This window comes from Anas platyrhynchos, chromosome 2 (assembly GCF_047663525.1).
Source record: "Anas platyrhynchos isolate ZD024472 breed Pekin duck chromosome 2, IASCAAS_PekinDuck_T2T, whole genome shotgun sequence".
In the NCBI taxonomy this organism is placed as follows: Eukaryota; Metazoa; Chordata; class Aves; order Anseriformes; family Anatidae; genus Anas; species Anas platyrhynchos.
Genome location: NC_092588.1, coordinates 105,270,593 through 105,287,960, shown reverse-complemented (window position 1 = coordinate 105,287,960; position 17,368 = coordinate 105,270,593). Strand labels below are relative to the sequence as shown.

General features: G+C 37.6%; 1 protein-coding gene across 1 annotated transcript in view; it reads right to left on the bottom strand.

Moving 5' to 3' along the window:
* ADCY1 (adenylate cyclase 1) overlaps positions 1 to 17,368 on the bottom strand; it is a 163,668-nt gene that overhangs the window by 32,081 nt on the left and 114,219 nt on the right. Inside the window, exons 8-11 of the mRNA XM_021268899.4 lie at positions 12,725 to 12,880; positions 8,255 to 8,449; positions 5,448 to 5,545; positions 2,092 to 2,176 (exon numbers count right to left, since the gene is read on the bottom strand). Of these exons, the coding sequence (XP_021124574.2) occupies positions 2,092 to 2,176; positions 5,448 to 5,545; positions 8,255 to 8,449; positions 12,725 to 12,880 (534 nt within the window). The remainder of the gene's footprint in view (positions 1 to 2,091; positions 2,177 to 5,447; positions 5,546 to 8,254; positions 8,450 to 12,724; positions 12,881 to 17,368) is intronic.

Here is a 17,368-nt window from a genome sequence, read left to right as displayed (position 1 = left end):
CACATAAGCATAAATGGGGAACATTTGATGTAATATAAATAGTAAATTTGGGTAAGAATAGGATGGGCATGAGTTAATTTGTCACACCTGAATACAGTTTAAGTATTAGTCAGCATCAATAAAATATTCTGGTATATTACTGCTTTCAAGGTAGAGTGTGACCTGTTAACCACTATACTCTGAATCTGATCATCCAGACTGTTTGTTTACCCATCAAGGTGTCCACCCATCTAGACCAAAATTTATGCATACAGGAGGCAAGAATTGTATTTTTATTCACACAAATAAAATACCTTTATAATGATTTCATATAAAAGAAATATATAAATATATGTATCATTAATTCAGTTTGCAATGGAATCAGTTACAGTGGTCAAAACAGTAATAATAAAATGCTGGGAATTCCCATAGTCTAAAGATAATGCTGCATGGTTAATAACGACAAAGCAAAACACAGATTCAAAATCAGTGGGTCCTGACCCATTTGCATAGACTTTTTTTTTTCGTGTGTGTGTGTTATATATGTTATAATTGATGACATGGTAGGCTACTAGGTTAAAAAGGCAAATAAAACTTTAAAAGGTAATGTGTAAGATGTCTGAATGAAAGTTCTGACTGTCACATAAAAGCTTTATATTTCTGACTTTTGGTCATTTTGAAATTTGCTCTTTCATCACAATAAAGCATTTTGTGTTTCATTTCCTTTGTTTCATTTGTGGGATTTTTATTAACTAAAGATTTACTGTCAGATCTCCTAAATACTAGGTAACCAGTACAGTTCAACATTATTATAGTGATTTTATGAGTGAGATGCAAAAGTCACTTGTCAAATGTAAAATAGCAAATAAATGCCAGAATACCAATTTACAGAGTGCCCAGTTCATAATTCTATATTCATTATACATAGTATATTAGTTAACTTTTATTCATTATACAAGACAAAACTTCTCCACAAAATTTCAAACTGTTCTATTCAGAATTTTTATGTATTTTTATTTTTCTAATACTGGATTTGGTCCTGTAAAATACTGGATCTTGAGGGGAATCTGAAGTTCAAATCCTGTGGACTGCTGGAACTAACCTTAAGTTTGTGCTCGTTCCAGGGAAATGGCATAAAGAGGAGCAATTTCCTACAAACTCATCTGTGTTTACTGTTCATACACAGAACAACACATGTTAGACTACTGTGCCTTTATGAAACAAAGGAGATCATCAAAATTACTCCCCTAAAAATGTGTAGGTCTATAAAAAAATCTGCTCTGTACCAGATACTCTGCTAATATACTATTTATGTTTCCATGAAAACAATTTCTTTCTTCCTGCCAAAGGGCATATTTTCAACTAAAAAATCAGTGTGTTAATTGCTGCTGATTAACTGTATATTTTCTCCTAATTAATGTCTTTAAAAATGGTTTAAACCACTAAAATTGTCTTTCATCAGAAAATTAGTCTTTAGATGTCTTATTCTGATCTGGCTGATCTTATTCTTGCCTACAACAGCTAACTGTCCTTCTTCATTATTACTGTTGTGAAAATGTAATGCAGGAGGATTAATAATTTCTAAAGTTCTTGAAAAAGCCAAAGGTTGCATGTGCAAAACATTGTATGTTAGCATCAAAGTAGTTGACGCTTTGACAAGAAATCTTTTAAAAACACGGGGGAAGTTAGCAGCACTTTATATTTAGATACCAATTGCAATGGAAGGTAAAATAGCATGCTTCATTGTCAGAAAAGAGAAAATGCCGGATGAAAGCAGCCGTTCATCTGGGCACTGGAATGATTCAGACAGTGATAGGTACTCAGTGAAGATGTAGCAAAGAAGAAAACAAAGAAACAAAAATAAATAGCATTAATGGCACTGAATGCTATACTGCTTCAAAAATTACTCATGGATACCTTTAGGTCCACATTCAAGTGAAACATTTTGTATGATTTGGAGTGCCTAATATGTTACTTAGCAATGAGCTTGAAAAGCACACAGATTTCAGACTCTGATGCTATCAAGTGTGCATTGACGGCTTCATAGTCCAAAACACAAACAAAGCATAGCCAGTAAAAGAAGGAATGATAAAATATTCTTAAATCACTTACTTGTACTCGTGTGACATGTAGGTACATTATACAAGCAACTAGGAAGCATATGCAGAACACCAGGAGGACAAGGACTATGGTACTCCTAAAAGCAAAATACAGTAAAAGTAATTCAACCCAACTTAGTAGTAGATATGAGAACAAACAGCACAGGCGTCCTTCTGAAATGGTGTTGGATGAGTGCTGGAGGATCTCTTCCCTCACCCTTACTGTAAAGCTAACCATTGCAGGGAAAAGCTCACAGTGAAATACACTTCTCTCAAGGATGAGAAATCAGTAAACATTCCTGTACATAGTACCCACTCTGACCACAGCAAGGAGACCAAATCATCTAAAAAAGTCACCCTTACAGGGTGTCAGGAGAGACACTTCCTAATTTTAGACTAATACAGGATGATATGGAAAGTGGAGAGTGCAATCCAATTATTTTGCCTTGACAGCTGTGTAACAGCTACCTGGTGCTTTTCCCTTCTAATCTCTCCTTCTCAAAGATTCTGAAATCAGAGGCCAGTCAAGCCTGTTACTTATCAAGTCAAATAAAATCAGAATGGACAGGTCAAATAAAATCCGAATGGACAGCACTCACTTCTATTGACACAGAGCAATTCCCTTCTTTTGATTTTTTTTTTTCTCAAATGGTAAGAAAAATCTTAGCTTTTGCAAAGATGCTGTAGTAAGTCTTATAATTAAGACTTAATCTTCCTTCTTCTGGTCTTTCAAAACAGGTGTGTTCTTCATGAGAAGAGGGATACAGGCCAAGAGCTTCCATCCTCCAGCAAGCCAGTGTTATTGGAACAGTACTTTATAGATGTGAGCAACCTAGCAAAAATGAATCCACCAGAGCTGGTGCTTTGATTTATGTTCAAGTGCAGCTTGGCCCCATGCCAGCCATGGAACAAGGCCATATAAAAGCAACATAGAATGATCTTCATACCCTCCTTTCTAGTCTTGTGAAAACAACATATCTGTTGCCCTTAATCTTGAAAAATTTATGTTTTCTTGTAACAGTAGAAGAAAAACAGCACTATTCTGTAGTAAAACATCTCAACATTTGATTTTGATTTCATATTCATATTTATGTAAGAATTTATCAATACCCAGACAGGGAAAATGCTGTTGTATAGTATGTTTATTTAGAACCAAGAAGGAACTCTAGATGATGTCATAATGTGGATTCTAAATACAAGTACTAATAGATAGCAGACTCCCCTACATTTTAAGATAACTGTCTTGTATTTAGGATATAACATGCAAGAAGAAGATGCAGGGGACTGCAACAATGTCTTTCAAGGCAGCAACAGACAACAAGTGCTGAGTGGGACCCTGACAGATATTTGGATTGGCACCAGTAACAAAGGGTTACACTGCTGTTTTTGCTTTTCTTTTTGTTTATAATTCAACCCAGCATAAGATATTAGCAAGGTTCATAATCAAGGTTTTTAGTGGTTATGCTATATGTGTGCATCCATAACTGAACAGCTAAAGTCAACAGAAACATAGACTTTCTTCCACCAACCCCAACTAGGGATATAATTGTGTCCTTAGCTGTTTTGCTGAGATGAACACAGAAATTGTGAAAATGTCAAGCCTATTGCATTTATGTTTTTACGCAGCAAGTGACTATCTTACAACAATTGTCTTTAGATTTTGAACTTCCTTCTTGGAATACTGTGATACATGTCAAACACCATTATTATCACCTATTCCACTGTAGTAACACGTGACATGTCTTCTCTTGGCTTTTGCATTCCTAGTCATATTTACAAGTACTTTTGGCAAGTGAGTAGTTTAGAACTCCAAGTTTTGTGGAGATGAGAAATCTTCTGATACTTCCAGAGTTTTAGTCTAGCTCATGGTTGCATTAGTGTCACAGCAAGGAAAGAGCCAGGGCAAGCTTGTAGTTTTGCTGTCTAAAGCCACTGCTCACAGACACACTGGAAGAGAGAATTTGCGACTGTTCAGTAAGAGGCTTTTCTAACTGGCCCAGCGATGAACCAGTCCATTTTCCTGGCATGCAGTAGTTATGTCTGGAGTTTCCGCATGTGTTATACAAGAGCTTACGCTGAATATCTGTCTATCTCTTTTTAAAGTGATTCCTACTTTTTGTAAATGTTAGCAACTACCATAGCACACAATTCTTGGAAACTCATTCTACTTTCAATGACACTAATGCTCTGTCTATCTTTGCTTTAAATTGCTGTGTAATGCAGCTGGGCCTTACTTCAGAAGTAGGTGAAGGTGTTTTCAACTGTGCTCCAGTCAGTCAACAGAGGTTGTTAGTATGGAAACAACATGATTTTTGTAAGTGATTTTGAATTCTTCAGGTGACAGGTATCACATTAAAAATTATATGGTGACTTATCAAAGTAAAAAAGATTACTTTCAAACTTTCAGTTAGAAACAATAGAACCATATAAGAGTAAGCATTGTTCTGACTAGAGATTTGTGAAAAGGAAAGATTGGATTTAAATTGGATTTTCAAAAAAATTACTCTGTGGCCAGTTCTATTTCCACTGAAATCCTAATAATTAGTAAAAGTGAGTGAAGCTTATTTTCAATGTTTAGATATTCTCATCTTAAAAAAAAATACTATTTTTTTTTTTTTTTATAACTTGGAAACAATCACATCTACTTATAACTTGTCGATTTGAAAATGACATCTAATATTTTTTTCTTTAGTAAGCATTTACATAGAACTGGCAAAACTTGAATTAATCACTATATTATATCACTTAACAATAAGTACCAACACCCCTCCCCTCAACCACAGTATTTGGTTATATCTGCCTTAGTGCAGCCCAGACTGCAAGTGGCTAGTTCAAAGCCGACACAAATTTAGAAAAGCTGCTGTAACATCTGTGTCTGCAGTGTAGAAAACCTTTAAATTAAAAATCTTTAGCAGATTTTGGTCTTTTCAACTTCCAAATAAATCTTTCCACAAACAAAGAAAACAAAACAAAAGAAAAGAAAACATCAAAACCAAAAGAGACCAGGGAAGAAACCATTTTAAATAAGGTATCAATGACGTTGAAATTTTGGATGCCCCATACCAGGAAGAGTTTAAGGCCGACTTTGGGCAATCTGGTCTAGCAGTAGGTGTCCTTGCCCATGGCAGGGGGGTTGGAACTAGATGATTTTCAAGGTCCCTGCCAGCCCAAGCCATTCAATGATTCTATGTCATGGATCATTTAGATAAATAGATGAGATAACAGTCTGAGGAAAGATCAACAGACAATCCCCTGTTTGAGCAGCTACTGGCCTTGGTGTCATTTTCAGAGACAGGAATGTTTTGATTTTGTGCAGGATGCTTGAAGATGTTCAACTTCGAATTATAATAGCAAAAGACAGAAACTTACTGTGGTATTATTAAAAGGTAGACAAGGCCAAATAAGGCAGCTAGAATTAGTGAGAGAACTACAGCACTGGTGAAGTATTCATCCTGAAGCTGGTGGTACTGTTAGAAAAAGGAGGAAATGAAGACAGTGAGCGTTTTATACAAACCCTGCCACCCACAATTAACCATTCTCAGCAAGAAAGAGCTATAAACTAAAATAGAACAAGTCTCTTCCCACTTTGCAAAAATACAAATAATTGTTGTTTAATTCTCACAAAAAATGAATGAGGCAGGTCTATGCAAGATCTTGCTTGATAGCCTTCTTTCAGTTGTTTGTTGGCCTAACTGTTTAGTTTTCACCCTCAAATTAGTCAAATCTGCATTAGACCCAGGCATAAGTTTATCTTGTGGTACAAAAATGAGCCAGTCATTTCGAAGCAGAAGGAGAAGGAACTCCTTCCTTCCTCCACCCTTTGGTGCTGCCTTCAAGGAGCGTTGTCACCTCAAACACTCAGGATAGGACACTGATGGGTAGGCTGGAGGCAAGTGCTACTGGGAGACTAGGTTCTGTTTTCAGCAATTATTGTCCCTGATTCCAGCTACAGTCCTTACAACAGAAGAGTTTTGTCAGAAAGATCCAAATTTCAACCTTATTTATATCATAAAAAGCTAGAATTCAGTTCTATCTGTTAGAGTAACACTAAATTTACACAAAAACACTCGTGACTAGGATGTGATTATAACCTCAGAAAGCAAGCAGTTCAGTAGAGATACACACATGCCAGTTAAAATCAAAGGAAATTGAAGCCATGATTCCACATACTCTAACCCTGTGATGCTAGTATAGGAATAATATACTGCATCTTGCAAGATACAGTATTTTCTCAGGGGACAGAGTTTACAGCATTTAGTTTAAGATTATAAAATATACACATTACTGTCATAATGGCTATTCTCATGTCTAATTTGAAACATATACAAGTGTGAAATACAGAGCAGCCTGGAAAAACACATTAATTGAATTAAAAAACAACAATACAACAGACAAACAAACAAAAAGTCAGTTCCAGGAAGTTTTGGATTTTTTAAACCTTGTGTTGCAATTTAAAGGAAAAAACAAACAAACAAACAAGAGCAAAACTAAACATATGAAAGATAATTTTAAAGTTCTAAATATTCCCAAAAGACACCATACAGTTGAATCGAAACATTCCCTTCCTTCAGTAAACTTCACCTGCCATATGCAAAATAAAGTTCTTACTTCAAAAGCAAACAAAATCAAATAATAAACACTATGGGAACCTGAAATCAAAGATAAGGCTCAAGACATTAAAAAATAAATAAAAAATGGGTCCAATGGGGCACACAGACTTCTATCTTGAAATAGTACTCACAGAGTATCTTAGACTATGATGTGACTTGCAGTGGAAAAATGAATTAAATGTTACCACCAAACTAATCCGAAACTGTATTACTTTTGCCTTTTCTTAAAAAAAACAAAACCAAACAAATAAACCAAATGTTTCTATTTTTTGAAACAAAACAATAATAATAATAATAATAAAAACATACAAGGTAGGAACAAACAGTTCTACTTTGATAACTCTTCCTATATATGTATTTATGTGCTTCTGGAAGAAGTCCACCACTTTCAGCACAGTTATACTGGTATGAGGTCATAACCTTGCCCAGAGATTTAAGCTTTTCTTTGTTTTATAGAATGGATTGGATCAATCCACATCAGTTCAACACGGCCAAGTGCCGGGTCCTCCACCTGGGGCGCAATAACCCCAAGCAGAGCTACAGGCTGGGAGATGAGTGGTTGGAGAGCTGCCAGGCAGAGAAGGACCTGGGAGTGATGGTGGACAGTCGGCTGAATATGAGCCAGCAGTGTGCTCAGGTGGCCAAGAAGGCCAACGGCATCCTGGCTTGTATCAGAACCAGTGTGACCAGCAGGGCTAGGGAGGTGATCGTCCCCCTGTACTCGGCTCTGGTGAGGCCGCACCTCGAGTGCTGTGTTCAGTTTTGGGCCCCTCGCTACAAGAAGGACATGGAGGTGCTTGAGCGGGTCCAGAGAAGGGCGACGAAGCTGGTAAGGGGCCTGGAGTACAAGTCCTACAAGGAGCAGCTGAGGGAGCTGGGTTTGTTCAGCCTGGAGAAGAGGAGGCTCAGGGGCAACCTTATTGCTCTCTACAGATACCTCAAAGGAGGCTGTAGTGAGGTGGGGGTTGGTCTGTTCTCCCGTGTGCCTGGTGACAGGACGAGGGGGAATGGGCTTAAGTTGCGCCAGGGGAGTTTTAGGTTAGATGTTAGGAAGAACTTCTTTACTGAAAGGGTTGTTAGGCACTGGAACAGGCTGCCCAGGGAGGTGGTGGAGTCACCATCCCTGGAAGTCTTTAAAAGATGTTTAGATGTAGAGCTTAGGGATATGGTTTAGTGGGGACTGTTAGCGTTAGGTCAGAGGTTGGACTCAATGATCTTGAGGTCTCTTCCAACCTAGAAATTCTGTGATAAGAGGCTACATATGCAGAGGGAAGCATCCTGCCTTCCATTAATGCCTTCTCATAGCCAATGAGTAAGTAGGCAGCCACATCACCATGAGACAGCATGAGGAGCTTGATGAGTAGAAAGATACTGATCTTTCTTCTCCCTTCCAAGTGCTTCCATAGAAGGTGGAGATAATTTGGCCTTCTTAGCTAAAAGATAATCCATCAGATTATTTAAAGATAGTGAGTAGAATTTAAATATTGTCTAAAACAACAACAACAACAAAATGCTAGTTGGCTCACAGTCAATGAAATCAGTAAAAATAATTTTAAAAACACTTACTTTATTTTCACGCTCAATTTGTTTATATTTCAGGGTAATGAAGTTCAAGTCAGCCATCTCAGACTCAGTTTGACGGGCTTCTATCAAACGGCTGATGTATCTGTTTACTCGAGTTCCAGGAGTGTTGTATACGACATTGGTAGAAAAAGAGGAACGATTCCTGAGTTTTTCAGAGGCTGTCCTTAAAGCTCTCCTCTGTAGCAGAAATTAAGAAAAAATCACAGACTTTTATTAACATTGACATTTATTGTGTTCATATTATCCCAAGTTTACAGTCAATATGAGGAATTCATTAAGAAAAACAACTACAAAAAAAAACTTTTTAGGTGAAATCCTGATCTCTTTAGAATTGATGATCATATTCCCACTGTGTTCCAGGATTTCAATCCTCATCAGCAGAAATCTTCTTTACATACTCTCCTGAGACTTCTTTTCCACTGAAGAGATAAACAGTTTGATCCCAAAGTCACTTTACCTAGCAAAATCGTTAGAAGTTTTATCTTAATGAAAGACACAGAGCCCTGCACATCTTAAAGACATGACAGCCATGCTCTTCATGACACAAGAAAAGTCCTACTGGCCAAGACCACCAAGGTGTCAACATATATTTGGAAATAAATTTTTCCATTACTTCTTGCATGATGACCATATACGACTTTGGAGGATCAGAAATCCCAGATTTTCCTATTTGTAACTCACACGAGAGCTCTCTTGTTAAGATCTCTTTAGTATGCACTTTTAGGCCACTTGCACATCTGGATGGAGCAGTTTAATAAATTATCAGAGCTAAACTGCTCCTCACTGGGGTTCATACCTTCAAGGCTGACATAGCATAACAGGAAAGATGATCCCTCAAAGTCCTTGTCAGTGCAAAAGCTTTATTGCAGAGCATATCTGAAAGGAATTTTAGACAATGTGTCTCACAGAGAGAGTTTAGAACACTCACAGAGATGGTGAGCAGCATCTCAGCTACAATGGTGCTAACCTTCAGTTGAGGGCATTGCAATTCAAGCCACTATGGTTAGATCTGCACTAGTATGACTGTCCATGTGTCAGCACACACTGAAAGGATCAGGGCTTTCACAAAACAGACTTGTAACTTCATAATTTTTTAACATACAGTGATAAAGATGTAGGCCAATCTTGCAAAACAAGCAAACAAACAAACAAACAAACAAACAAAAACCCACAACCCAGTCATATAATAATTAGCATGTTGAACAATTAGCATGAAGAATAAAGTATTGAGTATTCTTTTCAGCTTAGAAAGGGTCAAGCCTCACTTTCCAAATGGGTTTTGACAGCCCAGCTCACTAAAGTTGAACTTTTAAAATACAAATAATATAATATATACATATAATTATATAATATATATAATGTAATATAAATGTAATATAATATACACATTATATTATATATATATACATAATATTATATATGTGTATTATTTAACATCTGCGGAGTTCAGGAAGAGTATTCAACACATTAGGAAATGATGAGTTTGGTCAGGGAAAAGGACTCCATTGGCTCAGTTTATAATCAGTAGAGTCTGTCAGCAAGCTGTTATAAATTTCTCTCTTCAGAGCAGTCAATACTTAATAGCCCACTCTTTAAAGGATATATTACAAAAATAAATCCTTCTAAACCAGATGGCAAAAAGAGGTGGTGCTCATTATTTAAGTAATTCTGTGGGAATGGCATTTTCCTGTCTTACTCCACAAAAAGTAGTTGTAAGATCCTCATCATTGAACAAACAATGGACTACAACTGTAGTCCTGTTTTGTTGTCTCCATATGTAGAGAGTAGTTTATTAATCAATTATGAAAAATAAAAAATATTTTATATAATAACAAATTGAAATATTTTTCTTCAAACTATCAGATCCTATTACTTATGAAGCTGAATGTGGTGCAAGAAGTAGCTATTTCATCATGAAAATTAACTGTATGGACATATGTGGATTGGAGCTTTCAAATCCAATCCTCTGCTTTTATTTAACCATAACAGAAATCTTAATTTGAGAGTCATACAACTATTCTAAATATTTCTAACCATAAATTTGTTCTGTTGCAGAACACCTTTCAAACAGGCCAAAATCTACCAGCTCTCCCAGAAGTTTATATGGAAACTATGTGCTGTCAGGGAATATTGCCAGGAATTAACAGTTTTGCTGTTCATAAAGATAAAAAAGTTAACATATGTATTGCTTCAGGTGAGGCAAAAATATCTGCTGGAATTTTTAATAATTTGAATTTAAACCACAGGGATGAGCACATAGGGATGAGCAAAACAGCTTTCTTTAAGAAAAATAAAAATAATTTAAAAATGCTTCTTTGCTTCAAAATTTTAAATGGGAGTAGACAATGAAATAAACACTGTTAACTATTACTCTAAAATAGGGTCAAAGTTACTGTGCTAAGTCAAATTAGGTGTTGCTCACAGATAATTACTTAAGTCTCTTATTTTTTCTTCTGTTATTATTTCATACAGTAAAGTTATATGATGTATTATCTATGATCAAGAATAAGCCTGTCTCTTGGGCTGGTGTGTATGTATGTACCTATGTTTGCCCAGACTGTTAATGACAATATTTTTATCTATAAATCCTAAATAAAAGAGAGTCACGAACCAGGCCATAAGTCTGTCTTGGAGACATCTACACAGGGTAGTTCAAAGCAGAGCAAGGTGCAAGCTAGCACTTCAGCAGTGTGAACAGTCCAGAGAACAGTGCCTGAGCACACTGCCTGGTCTCCTATTTAGATGGTGGAGGAGGCCTCTGGGGCAGGCTGGGAGTATGTGGGAATACCTTGTGCATGGCATGGGGTTGCATAACCACAGCTGTGCCCTCTTATGCAAGTGGAGCTGCACTTGTGATATTACATCTTACAATTCAGGTTGGATATCAGAAAAATGTTCTTCGCTGAGAGGGTGGTCAGGCACTCAAACAGGCTTCCCAAGGACAGGGTCATAGCACTACTCATGGTCTGATTTTTGGGTGGAGCCAGGAGTTGGACCTTGTGGGTCCCTTCCAACTCAGAATATTCTATGATTCTATTTATATTACTCAGAAATAATTAAATACATACTGCAGTAGTGTGTTGACTTCAAAGCCTTTATAGACAAACCTTGCTTTAACTGATTAGAGGACTGATAGCTCTGAAGAAACCCTGGATTGCAACACAGTGCGTTAATATTAAAAACATGTATCATACTCCATGTTAAAAGTGTATCAGGTACAAAAGCTTGGAATATGGAATAGCTGGTTCAGATAGAGAAAGCATTTCAGAACTTCACTGTATATGTTCTCACATGAAAAACAAACAAGCAAACAAAACAAAAAAATACAACAACAAGAATAACACATCTGAACCCTGGGAAAACCATATCTGGATTTTCTGTGTATACTACAGTATTTATACATACATACACATTAGAATCATTGTAGAGAACTGCATATGTTTCAAAGACTATGTGTGTTGCCTTTTTAAAAATACTCTAAAAAAAAAAGCACTAATTTACAACTGAAAAGCCATACCGAAGTCCCTGTATCAGCCTATTTCAAAAGTGAATCTGGAGTTTCTGAAATTCTTCACTGAAATTGTGTTTTAAAGGAGCTAACAGGATTTTCTCTCTTTTTCCCCCATGCGCATGTAAAATACAAACTAGAAAAGTTATAATTCTTTCTTTAAGTAAGATTTAGATTGAATCTTCAGTAACTGCACATAATTCATATAATAATAATTAAAAAAATAAAACAAGAAGTGGAGCAGTCAAATACAAAATGAATTGCTGATTTCCAATGCACACGTTTCTTGCTTTGGAGCACTGGTAGAGCAGCATATACAATATTGCCACCTGCCGGCAAAGAAAATAGAAAGAGCAAGTCTTCAAATGTTTTTTTTTTCTCCATAAATTTCTGATAGTACACCAGGGTCTACTAGCATATAAAATAATCATGAGCTATGGCATTAAAATATATTCAAAAGCAAGAAAACTGTATTTGATAATTAGGGACTTGAATATTTGTATTAGGGACTTAAAGGGTTTTGTTTACTACGCAGTTTTTTGCTTTTTAGAGAACCACCTAGAGATATAAAATTATGTTCTTATTTTGCATCTGCTGCTATCAGTGTCAGACTGTGGGTGGACTCGTGATGCAAAAGAGCAGCTCTTAGTAATTGCATAAATAGCCTCAGAATCTCTAATTCCTTTGAAAGAAGGCCTTAATAAAAGCCATGTAAGACACCTGTGCTGGTTTATTCAAGAGGAGCTCCAAATGTAAGACCTGGTATAATTAAGTTTTGTCTTTAGTGTGAGATGGCTGCATGTATTTCCCATTGCTGTGGTCATTAGATAGCTCTAGCCGCAGCAGGAACACATGAAGCAGCTGGCCAGGCCATCCCACAAATACTCAGAGCAGGTCTGCTTTATGTGACCCTGAAACCGATACTTAGAGTCCATATGAATTACCTTATCGTCATCCTCACACGTCATGACATTGGAGAAAGGGATCTCTGCTTTGAACATCTTACGACAGTGCATGAGCTGAACAAGCAGATAGCAGACTGTCTTGAACTTCATTCTTTTGGCAGGCTTAATGTCTGACAGAATCAGTCCAGGAAATATCTGTTGATCAAAAAATAGTATTCATAACTGTCATTGACATTCTCATACATACCTGCAGATATCTGTATCATCTAGTGTTTAGAACAAAGCAGTAATCTGATCAAGAAGCAATGCATTTTGATAAACATTACATATTTACATATGAAGACTATTACTTTTTTTTTAATCTAGTACATAAAATCTATTATACAGAATATTTAAACTTATAATTAACATTTTGGGAATAGTTTTCTACATAGAAATATAGACTATTAAAAATATTAATGACAAATTCATAAAAGAGGCTACATTTTTATTTCTTTAAACTGAAAAAAATCTGGAAATAGAAGAAATATTTGGAGGAAATTAACATTCTTAGTAAGTTATGTTAAAAATATAATTGTCTCATTCTTATTTCCTCATTTTGTTAATTCAGACACTGGTAAACTCATTAAAATCAGAAAAGGATTGCTTTTGCTTAAAAGATACATACATGCCCCAGAAAGAGATTGTGACACACTGAAATTATACCTTAAATCTCATTTCTTCAAAGTATGAAGCATTATACCACAGAGAATTATTCTCAAAGGGTTGAGTATAATTTTTCCATTTTACAACAGAGCTCACAGTTCAGCAAAGAGAAATATTTTCTTGCTTAACTTAACTTTTCAGCATGTATTTAACTCTTGCTGACTTTAGTAAACCTCTAGTATGCATTCAGATGCTTTCACAGATAGAAAAAGAGATTTATTCTGCCTTTAGCATTTATACCAATGTTATTCATGCTTCTGGCATGTAAAATATGTAAAGCAGCTTCATGGGAAATGTGGAAGGACCCCATGCCATGACAGAATGGGAATTTAAGCTTGTAAGATTAACCTATTCTGGAATAGCAAAATAAAGAAGTAGCAAAGGATTTGGTCTCTAGCGCTCCTAAATACAGAAGACAGAGCAAATCATACTGCAAAAATTCTTATTTAAATGTCCTAAACCTCACAAATGACACTGCAGGTTTGCTGTCTGGTCCTCACAATGTTATGATTTACTGAACAGTTTACATCATTACTTAATTATCAAGGAATGAAGAAGTATGTATAATCTGTAAGCATTTGTTTAATGCATGTTTTCAAGGATATCTAAATTAGAGAGATGGAAGTAAATGACGCTATGCTTATATTTTGAATGGCATCTCAGATATTAGTTTGCTATGCTGTTTAACACACAGTTAAGCACTTGCACTTTCTAGAGAATCAAGAGTATATCCTACTGGCCTACCAATACCCTGTTTAGTGAGTTACACTGTTCACGAAACACAAAAATGAATTGTGTGTAAATACTTGCACATTTTTATTAACAAATGGATATGTTATATATGTTTATATATGTATCTATATATGGATATATAGATATATATGGCCTGTTTCAAATGTGGAAAGGTTCTTATGTGTGCCTATGTACTTTATTGTACACTGAAAATCTGATTAAAGCCAGCTAATATTACCAGCACTGTAGTGCACAGTCATCAACTGGAATCTAAAAGGACACTAGTGTGTCATTTGATCAAATATAGTTCAACATGAGTCTCTGTTAAGAGGTTCCTAGTATGAACTCTTTTCAGGACATCCTGACAGAAGACTGTGCTGTGTTGCAGTGATCACACAGAAGATGATCTACAAGGTTGTTCATATAGTAAATATAATTTAGGTATTCCTCAGGACACTAAGTATTCCTCAGGACACCAAGTAAATAGTTGTTACACTTGAGTACGGCAGATGTGATCAGCTGTTGAGCTAAAATTCTCAACAGCTAAAACATACTTTTTGGACAGGTACTCTGTTTACAAATTTTCCTAATGTAGCAATAATAATGTAGTTGATATAACCAGCTCTGATGTAGCCATGTTCTGCAGCAGAGCAGACGATTGCAGCATTCAATTTGCTGGTAAAAGCTGAGGCAAAGAAGGCATTCAGTACCTCAGCCTTTCCCATTTTCTGTGTAACCAGTTTCCCATGTTACTCAGCAGTGGGACAACATTTTCCCTAATTTTCCTTTTGTTGTTGATGTACTTACAGAAACCCTTCCTGCTGTCTTTGATATCCCTGGCCAGTTTCAATTCTATTTAGTCTTTAGCTTTCCTAACTTCATCCCTGGATGCTTGGACAATATCTCTGTATGCTTCCCGGGTTACCTATCCTTACTTCCTTCATCTGTGTGTTTCCTTTATGTGTTTGAGCCTCCTGGCATTTTTGCCTGACTTCTCATTCATTGGGATGGATTACTCTAGAGGAAGTGAGTCTTGAATTAACAGGCTGGTTAACCAGCCTGTTTAGGTCCCTCTTCCCTACAGGTCCTTAACCCATGGGATTTGTCCAAACAGATCTTTGAAGTGTGCTCTCCTGAAGTCCAGGGTTTGCTTACACCCTCCTCCCTTGCCCTCAGGATTCTGAACCACCATCTTAGAGTCACTGCAGCCAAGGCTGCTTGTGACCTTCACATTCCCAACAAGGCCCTCATTTTTGGTGAGTATGAGGTCCAGCAGATCACCTCTCCTTGTAGGCTCATCTATCACTTGGAGGAGGAAGTTATTGCCAACACACTCCAGAAACCTCTTGGATTGTTTCTGTCCTGCTGTGTTCCTCCAGTAGACATCAGGGTGGTTAAAGTTCCCCATGAGGATCAGGGCCTGTGAACATGAGGCTTCTCCTGTATGTATGTTGAGGGCCTCATCTTCTTGTTCTTCCTGGTCAGGTGGCCTGCAGCACACACCAATTATAATGTCACCTTTACCTGTCCTCCCCTTAACATACATGTAAGCTCTCAGTTGGCTCCTCATCTATCTTCAGGCAGAGCTCCATGCATTCCAGCTTCTCTCTCACATAAGTGACTACATCCCCTCCTCATTTTCCCATCCTGTCTTTCCTAAAGAGCCTGTATCCCTCCATTGCATCACTCTAGTCTTGGGACCCAATCACCACATATCTGTGACCCCAACAAGATCATAGCCCTGCAACTTCACACAGCTCTTACTGATCATGCTTATTCACCATGGTCCTTGCATTAGTATATAGGCACCTCAGAGAGGTTCCCTGGAATGCTGGAATCCCAGAATGGGTTTAGGGCTTTTCTCCATATTGGTGCCTTGTAGTCAGTTCCTTGCTTACATGCAAAGCTATAGGTGATCTTGCTTAAGCCCCATTTTGTTGCTTTTGTGATCCCTCATGGTCATATCACCCCATGCCCTTTTCTTGACAACCCTGTCCATCACAGGGTTGCTGGTTACTTTCTCCCTCCCTTCTCATGCTTGGTTTAAAGCCCTCCTTATGAGGTTAGCCATCCTACTGGAAAAAAATAGCTTTGCTCCAGTTCATGAGCTGGATCCCATCTCTCCCAAACAGATGCTGATCTGCAAACAGGGTCCCATGCTCTCAAACCCTGTCACCAGCACCAGGTCTATAGTCAATTATTGACCTGTACTATCAGTGTCCTCCTCCTCACAACCTTTCCCATCACCGGGAGGATTGAAGAGAAAACCACCTGGACTCCATGCCCTTGACTATTTTCCCCAGATCTCTGCCAGATATTTCCCCTGGAAGTATCATTTTTGCTTACATGGAATAACAGGAGGGGGTAGTATTCAGAGGGCTGGGTGAGATTCAGCAGTACCTCCACAATATCCTGGAACTGGACTCCTGGTAAGCAGCAAATCTCTCTAGTTGATAAGTCAAATGGGTGTCTCTGTCCCCTGTAATAGGGAGTCACCCATTACAATGACTTGTCATTTCTTCCTGGTGATCTTGCATGGGTTAGGGGGATAAGATTCTTTGCTTGTAGGGATACCTGACTTCTCTTCAACACTGAGGGCAGTGAACCTATGTTGTAGATACAAGCCTCTAGGTGGGGTAGGAGACTTTCTCTTGGTACCAGAGGTAATCAGCTTCCATCCTTCCCTTCATACAGAGGTTACATGTACCTCATCAGTGGGGTATGGATACTGCCAGCTTCTCTCCTACAGTTGGGGTCTGAGGGTCTTCAAGTTGTTGGATCACAGAGAAGATCCCATCAATCCCCCTTTCATCTTCTCTGATGTTGTGCAACCTGCTCACTTCTTCCAGGAACTCCTTCTACTTGATGGCACAGCTCCTCCAATACAGCACATTTGCAGGACAGAGGAACATCACTCATGGCAGAATGAAGCCTTAGGCACTTTCTGCAAGCTGGGAGTGGAAGACTACATTTGCCACCTGAAGCTTTGTCTGCCTCAGTCTCCACTCTAGCAGGGATAGCCACTCCAAAAACTGCTGGCAAAACATATCTGTGACAGTTAAAATCATCTGAAGTCAACTGTGGACCCCCTTCTTCATGTCATTCTGAGTGAACTACTGCACAAACTGTGGCATTTTTTGGATGCTTCTGTCCTGAGCAACCTGTTGTATTTCAAAAGTGGATCTAGCTGTGAAGGTCACCCTGATTTGAGCAGGGAGGTTGACCACAGACCTTCCAGAGGCCCCC